Consider the following 10180-nt stretch of genomic DNA (forward strand, 5'->3'; position numbering starts at 1 on the left):
ATGCCTTAAAATTCACACAACATCAATTTACAGCATCCGATATTTTACCATTTTTCATATTTTTGTATTAAGTCGGTTAATTTAGGGTTTAGTTTTAGAGCCTATAAACACAACGGAAAAACCTTTTCGAGATCCAACTTTTATTTCAAGAATAAATCGAGACTTTGGAAACTAGGGTTAATACGAACTTATATTCCATTTTCTCTTGGTTGTGTCGGCTTCGACATCGATTATAACATCACAACACTGCAAAATGATTTCACACATGCACTTTTATTAAAAGCAACATATGCAATTTATTTGATAAAAACAAAATCCACACGCACACATACTAAACCCTAAAATTTTTTAGGCACAAGTAGAAGGGGATTTTTCTTAAACACTGCAAGTCCTTTCGTTGCATCTGTATCCACATCTTGTGCAAGAACTCCTTTAGGCAATTCCCAATCAAAACTATACACCAAATTCGCAACCATAAGCTCGGTTGTCAAGTATCCCATCGACATCCCAGGGCACATTCTTCGACCCGACCCAAAAGGAATGAGCCCGAAATCTTGCCCTTTATAGTCTATTCCACTATTCAAGAATCTCTCAGGAAAGAACTCATCTGGATTTTCCCAGCACTCGGGATCTCGCCCTACAGCATATGCGTTAACATAAACCAATGTTTTCGGCCGGATTTCGTATCCATCTAGAGTGCTTGCCTCAATTGATTCTCTTGGTATAAGAAGTGGAACTGGTGGGTATAACCTCAAACTCTCGTTTATTACAGCTTTTAGATATGGGAGTTTGGGCAAATCATCCTCATCTACTTTGCCCTTTTTTCCTACCAAACTTCTGATTTCGTTTTGCAGTTTTTCCATAACTTTGGGTGCTTTGATTAGAGCTGTCATTGTCCAGACAACTGCAGCTGGAGTTGTTTCGGCTGAAGCTACGATCATGTTCTACAAAACAAATGATAATTAACGATTTAGATTGAAGTGAAGATGCACCGATTTATAAATTGTTGGAAAAATCACAGGTTAGGTCGATTTCTCTTCAAAAGTAGTCAATTATATCATGACTTTTTTCTCAATTGTCGCATTCATTTAGATTTGGGGGATATTCTATATGACATCGAACATGAAATCCATGACTTTTATGCAGCTTTGTGTATCACTCTCAAAAGCAAGGATTTTAGTATTAAAAATATACTTATAACATTAGAAATCCAAATTAGTGGAACAATTGAGATAAATGTTAAAATTATGATATACTACTATTTCTAATAATGACTTTAGTGTAATCTATAACTTTATTATGTTTACATATGCATCAAATTTATACTAAAAAAGTGCAAAGACTATTACTTCATGTGAGCTATATGTGACATGTCCGAATCAAATATGTCGCTTAAAATGGGACGGAAGGAGTTTAAAATATTTAAATAAATCTTACCATTAGAAGGGCTTTGATGTTTTTCAAAGTGATACCACTCGAAGAAGACTCATCATCATTTTTAAGCTTCATCAACACCGCAACCATGTCTTCCACCTCTTTGACCTCCTTCACCCTCCTCGATTCGAGGTGCTCGTCTATGCGGTCGTGATAGAACGAATCCATGCCCTTAAATATCGATTCAGCCCTCTTCATTTTTCCACTTATCCAATCCACCAAACCAAACGCGGGAAAGTAATCAGACACAAAGAAGGAGGTCGCTAGCGTGTCGAATCCCTTGAGAAACTCAAGGAACCTCTTCGTATCCGACCATTCCTCCGAGTATAGCCTCTTCCCAAAAGTGATCCCGCATAGAATATGGATGCCAGCCGCCATGACCACCTCGTTCACATTCACTTCTCCGGAGGCTGAAGAAGAGATCCCCGTGATCATGCGAGAGATCTCTTCTTCACGGACAGGGCGATAAGATTGAACCCTTTTGCTGCTGAAGAGATGAATATGTACCGTCTTTCTTATCTCCTTCCAATCATCGTTGTAAGGTGTGAACGCGACGTCTGAGCTGTTGTAGGAGAGTTTCTGCTGCCCTAAGTAATTAGGTCTACTACAAAATGCCAAATCTTGGATTTTCAATACTTCTTTGGCTAATTTGGCTGAGGAAATTACTAGGAGAGGTCTTGAGGCTAGTTTCATGTGGATGACGGGGCCGTATTTTTTCGAGAGTTGGTGGAGGTAAATGTGTGGCTCTGCCGCCTTGCCGAGCTGGTGGAAGTTTCCAATCAGTGGCAGAGGTGGCGGGCCTGGCGGTAGAGTGGTTAATGCCCGAGGTTTGGTTTTGTGGAGGATGTAGAAAATCAAGATTATTGGGAGAGTTATGGATAATAGTAGTAACATTGTGATGAATGAGGGTTTAATTTGATGGATAAGTGGTGGGATGGAATTTGTTGCTTTGGTCCTATATTTATAATGTTTTTGCACTTAGTAGGGATGGCACATACTAATTTGCCAATATATTTTTAGATTTCTTCAAATTACAATTCAAAATTTAGATATTATAATAGAAAAATAAAATAATAGTTTAATTTTTGTCTCTAAATAATTTTGGTGGGAATAATGGAGAAAAAAAATATTCAGTTGTCATAATTTACAGAATTGATGGGAGATCGTATGCATTTATTAGTACCATTTGAATTAATTAGAATTATAGATTTATTATTATGGTTTTATTATACATGGAAATCCACTTGTGTGGCAAACTATGATGCGACTGCTTAGTTTTATTGTATTTAAAACGAGGTAAATTTAATATAGTTAAATTCAAATGCGTTGTTCTACGAAAAGTATCATTGTTATCATGCAAAATATCCAAGTAGGATTTTGATGTAAGATCTCAAATTTGCATGCTATACATGTCCATATACTATCATTCAATGATCGTGATTTTTGGCTACCTACTTACATTTAATTTATTTATTGTAATTCACCAACCTATATTTAATTTATTTATAATACTAAGAGTTAGTCATTAATTGCAATACAAGTTATATAATTGCAGCGCGAAGTGACATAGTTGTATAACGTGCAAGACTTCATAGATAGTAATGTCCTACATCTGTTTCATGAGGCATATTTATAAGTATTTTTCATGTTTCACATGTTCTACACAATCAACTTGGAGCTATTGAAAATTAGATTATGTGAATGACAGTGTGATGTAATTAGCTAGTAAACTTGTTCGGACATTGTCAGTTTTCGGAAGACATTGGCAGACCGTCTGTAAAGTTTACGATAAATATTACCGACGATGTTATCATCGGTTACTAAACATGATTATAGATGTTTTTTGTGAGATTACCAAGAGATTAATGCGTCGGTAAAACCTGCTTTTTTAGGTGTATAGACGGACATGGAGCAAATGAGTGATGCAGTTCCAACACATGGGTGCTGAAAACGTCAGTTGTCTCAGAATGACTTCAAATTCGTAGTAGGTTTGCAAAACGGGCTGAGGAATTAAAATCATTGCCGTGTCATCAGTCATGATTTCGGCCACTAGACATCGTTAAAAAGGCAAAATTGTCATTTTATTGTTTTTCTATTTATTTTGATTATACGTATTTTCAATTTTGTTTATTTAAGTACCTAGGGTTTTTGGACCAGTTATAAATAATGTATTTCTTTATTTTACAATCAATTCGCTATTCGAGATACATAAAGTTTTCAAGAAACTAAGATTATTTCATTTCTGCATCAGTTTCATAGTATATCATTTAAAAATTTTGTATTTTTGAGTGATTTGTTGTGAAAAAGATCTAACATTATAAAAACATACTGAAATTTATTCTTTTGAAATTCAAAATATATAATTATAACAACAATAAATTCTGCTTCCGCCCCAGTCCCAGACACACTAAACATCTTAATATACTCACACACCCCCTTTTATTAATATTAGTAAAAACAAAAGACGCACACCACACATATACACACTAAACACCATAACATGTAGGCACAAGTATTAGGGCATTTTTCTTATGCGCAACTAGTCTACCAATTGGATTTGTATCCAAGTCTTGTGCATGAGTTCCTTTAGGCAATTCCCAATCAAAATTATACACCAAATTTGCAACCATAAGCACAATTGTTAAATATCCCAATGACATGCCAGCGCATATTCTTCGGCCCGAACCAAATGGAATGAGCCCAAAATCTTGGCCTTTCGAGTCAATATCACTATTCAAGAATCTCTCAGGAATGAACTCATTTGGATTTTCCCAGTACTCGGGATCTCTCCCTACTGCATATGCGTTAACATAAACCATTGTTTTCGGCCCGATTTCATAGCCATCTAGAATGCTTGCATCCCTTGTTTCTCTTGGTAAAAGCAAGGGGGCCGGTGGATATAACCTCAAACTCTCATTTATCACTGCTTTTAGATATGGAAGTTTGGGAAGATCATCTTCGTCTACTTTGCCCTTTTGTCCTACTAAACTTCTGATTTCGTGTTGCAATTTCTCCATTACTTTGGGTGCTTTCATTAGAGCTGTCATTGTCCAAATAGTTGCACATGGAGATGCTCCTGAAGCTAGGATCATATCCTAGAAAAAAAAAACAAGCTGAAATATATGGAGGTAAAAATGGTGTGATTTAGATAAAAGATTCTGTAATTTACGATTTGTATATAGGGTTTTGAGATTATGGTGTAAGCACTATATATATATATATATATTTTTATGTTTCTAGCTATGTGATTAATAGGAATAAATAAATCAAGAATTTTGCCGATCCTGTAACTAGTAACCTTTTTTTTGAATTATAAATAGAAAACTTTTTCTTTAAATCATGAAATAATTTGTAGAATCAGACAAGCCTTATAGTTATTATAAACCAATAGCTGAGTTAGAAAAGTTTTCTATTTATCAACGGTTATTGGGTAGAAATAATGCAACGTTTATTTAAGGATAACGAAGTTAGCATAGTTCTAGTATTTTCCACAAATTTTTAAATTGGTCTAAAATATCAAACTTTAAATTCTGCACAAACTATTACTCTCATAATTCATGAATCATGCCATTAATTATAAGAGAATGTATACGACTTTAGGTTAACCTATTATAAGTGGTCTGTTCGAAAATGGAAAGTGTCTTACACTGAAAAAGTGAAATGACCGAATCATATATGTCGCTTACAATGGGACAGTGGCAGTATAAAATATTTTTTGAAAAAAGCTTACCATTAGAAGGGCTTTGACGATTTCCCAAGTGATACCACTTGAAGAAGACTCATCATTTTTGAGCTTGATCAACACATCAAGCATATCTTCCACCTCTTCCATCTTCTTCTTCACCCTCCTCGAGTCAAGGTGCTCGTCGATGAGCTCTTGATAGAACTCATCCATGCCCTTACACATCACATCTGCTCTCTTCACTCTTCCGCTTATCTTATCCACCAAACCAAACGCGGGAAGGTAATCAGAGACAAAGAAAGAGGTCACAAGCACATCATATTCCTCAAGAATCCGAAGGAATCTCTTCATCTCCGAGCCACCCTCCTCGTACCTCTTCCCAAACACAATCCCACATATCATATGGATGTTGGCTGCCAAGGCCACCTCGCTCAAATTCAATTCTTGTCCGAGAGGGGAATAGGTTGAGATGTTCGTGATCATGTGAGCGATCTCTTGCTCTCGTATGGGGCGATAAGATTGCACCCTTTTGTTGCTTAACAGATGAATTCGTGTCATCTTTTTCATCTCCTTAAAATCATCGTTGTACGGTGTGAAGCCCACATCGGAGCTGTTGTAGGATAATTTTTGCTGCCCTAATAAATTAGGTCTACTGCAAAATGCCAAATCTTGAATTTTAAGTACTTGTTTGGCTAATTTGGCTGAGGAAATTACTAGGAGAGGGATAGAGCCTAGTTTCATGTGCATGATGGGGCCATATTTCTTGGAGAGGTGGTAGAGGTAGATGTGTGGGTCCGCCACTGTAGCGAGCTTGTGGAGGTTTCCGATCAACGGCAGTTGTGGCGGGCCAGGTGGTAGAGTGGTTAGTGCCCGAGGTTGTTTGATTTTGTGGAGGAGGTAGAAAATTATCAAGATTATTGGGAGAGTTAATGATAATAGAAGTATCATTTTGATGAATGGGTAGTGATAGTGGCATATAATTTCGGTCGTATATATATAGTGCTTTATGTTTTACCTAATACAATAATGTATTATTACTCCCCCGTTCCATAGTAATAGAGTCATTTTGCTATTTTTGTACGTTACATAGTAATAGAGTCATTTCTATTTTTAGTAAATGTCAACACACCTACTTTACTCCCTCTTACTTTTTTTCTCTCTTCATCTCTCTACCTTTTTCATTTTTCACTTTATTTTCTCTTTACTTAACCCACCAAACACAATTTTTCTTAATCTCCGTGCCGAAAAGAAAAGCCTCCATTACTATAGAACGGAGGGAGTATTAGTTAGTCATTAATTGCACTTCAAGTTATATAATTACAGTGTGCATTGACATATATGTATTACGTGAAAGACTTGATGGATAGTAATTTGTTACATCTGTTTCATGTGATATTGTTAATGATTCTTCTAGATTTATAGAGCAAGCATTTAATAAGAATGATCAAATTGTAGGGATAACTAGAAATCTTAGTTTTTTAAAATCGAAATATATCACCAGTAACCAAAATCGATCCCAAAACAATGAAACTCGCTAGCTATTTATAACTAGTTAGTAAATTCTTAGAACTCAAAAGTGAATACAACAGAAATTATAAAACTAAAAATACATCTAGAAAAATAATAAAAGTATTTTTTTGCCCTCTAAACAATGTCAACAATATGCTATAACCAAGACTTTGATCCCTCGGTTCGTTTCTCAAGCACCATACGGATTTTAGGTCATTCTAGTATAGTTAAGGGTTTCAGCATTTTCGGTGTCAGAACAGCAAAATTGTGGGAAGATCAATTTTGCAATTTACTAAATTATAAGTAGGATATTTCCTTTTGAAATTCAGAACATGAAAGTGGCGTATGGAAGTAGTAAAATTAGAGTAAATATTGTCATGAAACTTTGTACTCTTTATTCATGTTTGATTATGAAATGTAGAATTGTAATTCATCACACTTTATTGTACTATAAACTCAAAAGTTAACCAATGAATCAAATTTCACGCTATTTTTTAAAACAACACAGTAAACTAGTAACATGTAATGCATGAATCATCAATTTCACTTTGCATCTCCTCTCTTCTTGTAGAAGACATTAGTAATGTGAAACTAAATTTCCTCAAATTAAATTCTCCTTCCGCCCCGGACACACAAACACACACTAAAAATCATAATATGCTCACACATCCCCTTTTATTAAAATTAGTAAAAAATAAAAGATGCACACGCACATTCACACTAAACACCATAACATTTAGGGACAAGTATTAGGGCATTTTTCTTATGCACAACTACTCCACCGGTTGGATTTGTATCCAAGTCTTGTGCATGAATTCCTTTAGGCAATTCCCAATCAAAACTATACACCAAATTTGCAACCATAAGCTCAGTTGTCAAATAACCCATCGGCATGCCAGGGCATATTCTTCGCCCCGAACCAAATGGAATGAGCCCAAAATCTTGGCCTTTCGAGTCAATATTACTATTCAAGAATCTCTCAGGAATGAACTCATCTGGATTTTCCCAGTACTCGGGATCTCTCCCTACTGCATATGCGTTAACATAAACCATTGTTTTCGGCCGGATTTCATAGCCATCTAGAATGCTTGCATCCAATGTTTCTCTTGGTAAAAGCAAGGGGCCCGGTGGGTACAATCTCAAACTCTCATTTATCACAGCTTTTAGATATGGAAGTTCGGGAAGATCATCTTCGTCTACTTTGCCCTTTTGTCCAACTAAACTTCTGATTTCGTGTTGCAATTTCTCCATTACTTTGGGTGCTTTGATTAGGGCTGTCATTGTCCAAATAGTTGCAGATGGAGTTGTTCCTGTTGAAGCTAGGATCATATCCTAGAAACAAAAAAAAAAAAAGAAGACTGATTTATAATGAGGCAAAAATGGTCTGATTTAGATAAAAGATTCTATAATTTATAATTGGTATACATGGTTTTGAGATTATGGTGTAAGAACTATCTATTTTTTTATGTTACTAATTATGTGATTAATAGGAACAAAAAAATAAAGAATTTTGATACCAATTTTTAAAATTTATATATAATCAACTTTTAGTTTAAATAATCATGTAAAAATTTATAGATTCAGATAAGCGTTATAGTTATTTTCACCCAATAGCCGATTTAGAAAAATTTTCTATCTCAACGGTTATTGCGTGGAAACAATGCAACTTTTATATAAGGATATTGGTCCCTAAAATTACGAATTTTGACATAATTTTAGTATTTCTCACAAATTTAAAAGTAACTTAAAATATCGCAAATTTTACATTCAACATAAATATTACTTCATAATTCATGAATCATGCCATTATAAGTGAAATGTATATGATTTTAGGTTATCCTATTATAAGTGAATAGTTAGAAAAACGAAAACAAATGAAATGACCGAATAAATATGTCGCTTACAATGGGATAGAGGTAGTATAAATTATTTAAACTAATCTTACCATTAGAAGGGCTTTGATCATTTCCCAGGTGATATCTTCCACCTCTTCCATCTTCTTCTTGATCAACACCGCAAGCATATCTTCCACCTCTTCCATCTTGTTCTTCACCCTCCTTGATTCAAGGTGCTCGTCGATGAGCTCTTGATAGAACTCATCCATGCTCTTACACATCACATCCGCTTTCTTCACTCTTCCGCTTATCTTATCAACCAATCCAAACGCAGGAAAGTAATCAGACACAAAGAAAGAGGTCACAAGCGCTTCATATTCCTCAAGAATATGAAGGAATCTCTTAATCTCCGGCCCACCCTCCTCGTATCTCTTCCCGAACACGATCCCACATACCATACGGATGCTGGTTGCCATGGCCAACTCGCTCAAATTCAATTCTCGTCCGAGTGGGGAAGAGGTTGAGATCTTCTTGATCATGCAAGCGATCTCTTGTTCGCGAATGGGGCGATAAGATTGCACCCTTTTGTTGCTTAACAGATGAATTCGTGTCATCTTTTTCATCTCCTTAAAATCATCATTGTACGGTGTGAAGGCCACGTCGGAGCTGTTGTAGGATAGTTTCTGCTGCCCTAATAAATTAGGTCTACTGCAAAATGCCAAATCTTGAATTTTAAGTACTTGTTTGGCTAATTTGGCCGATGAAATTACTAGGAGAGGGATAGGGCCTAGTTTCATGTGCATGATGGGGCCATATTTCTTGGAGAGGTGGTATAGGTAGATGTGTGGGTCCGCCGCCATGCCGAGCTGGTGGAGGTTTCCGATCAGTGGCAATTGCGGCGGGCCAGGTGGTAGAGTGGTTAGTGCTCGAGGTTGTTTGGTTTTGTGGAGGAGGTGGAAAATTATGAGGATTATTAGGAGAGTAAACGATAATAGAAGTATCATTTTGAAGAATAGGTAGTGAATAGTGGCTTGCAATTTTGGTCCTCCATATATAGTGCTTTATGTTTTACCTAATACAATGTATTATATGAGTTACTCATTAATTGCACTTCAAGTTATATTATTATAGTGTGAATTGACATGTATGTGTTACGTGCAAGACTTGATAGATAGTAATTTGTTACATCTGTTACATGTGACATTTTTTAATGATTCTTCTAGGTTTTAATAAGAAGGGATATTGACACCTAATATGATGGAATTTTTAAAAAGTTGGATATTTTCCGCGAATTTTGAAATTGGCAAATAATACTCCATCCGTCATGAAAATTTGTCACTTATTTCCATTTTCGCACGTCCCTAAACATTTGTCACCTTTTACTTTTACCATTTTTGGTAGTGGACGCTACATTCCACTAACTCATTCTCACTCACATTCTATTATAAAACTAATATATTAAAGTAGGACTCACAAGCCACTATAAGGGACGGAGGGAGTATCATAAATTTTACCCTAAGTTTTTTATTTTCCACCGATGAAAAAATTAAGGCAAATAATTTTATTTTACAAAATTTTTTTCGTAATTTTTCGACAACAATTTTGAGCGCTTCAAGTTTTTCAATCTTTGAAGATAGTTTTTCTTGAAGCACGCTCTCCAAAATTGTTCTTCAATCTATTAATATAACCTTATTTTTTCATTGGTAGGAAATAACAAACT

At 35.5% G+C, this 10180-nt stretch overlaps 3 protein-coding genes across 3 annotated transcripts; all 3 read right to left on the reverse strand.

Annotated features, from left to right (window-relative positions):
- Positions 1-123: 123 nt before the first annotated feature.
- Positions 124-2355, reverse strand: LOC125207670 (6,7,8-trihydroxycoumarin synthase-like). The gene is made up of 2 exons (XM_048107112.2): positions 1438-2355; positions 124-944 (listed from the first exon to the last, which is right to left on the reverse strand). The coding sequence occupies exons 1-2, from the start codon at positions 2326-2328 to the stop codon at positions 339-341; spliced, it is 1497 nt and encodes a 498-aa protein (XP_047963069.2). The 5' UTR covers positions 2329-2355; the 3' UTR covers positions 124-338.
- A 1525-nt stretch (positions 2356-3880) lies between these two features.
- Positions 3881-6064, reverse strand: LOC125220251 (6,7,8-trihydroxycoumarin synthase-like). Its single transcript, XM_048122411.2, has 2 exons — positions 5165-6064; positions 3881-4529 (listed from the first exon to the last, which is right to left on the reverse strand). The coding sequence occupies exons 1-2, from the start codon at positions 6062-6064 to the stop codon at positions 3921-3923; spliced, it is 1509 nt and encodes a 502-aa protein (XP_047978368.2). The 3' UTR covers positions 3881-3920.
- A 1214-nt stretch (positions 6065-7278) lies between these two features.
- On the reverse strand, positions 7279-9465 carry LOC148931360 (6,7,8-trihydroxycoumarin synthase-like). The gene is made up of 2 exons (XM_089064283.1): positions 8571-9465; positions 7279-7957 (listed from the first exon to the last, which is right to left on the reverse strand). Exons 1-2 carry the CDS (start codon positions 9462-9464, stop codon positions 7346-7348), a joined length of 1506 nt encoding a protein of 501 aa, XP_088920409.1. The 5' UTR covers position 9465; the 3' UTR covers positions 7279-7345.
- Positions 9466-10180: the final 715 nt, after the last annotated feature.

Source organism: Salvia hispanica, chromosome 2 (genome assembly GCF_029641045.1).
Source record: "Salvia hispanica isolate PSC_SH4W2 chromosome 2, Shi_PSC_v1, whole genome shotgun sequence".
Classification (NCBI taxonomy): Eukaryota; Viridiplantae; Streptophyta; class Magnoliopsida; order Lamiales; family Lamiaceae; genus Salvia; species Salvia hispanica.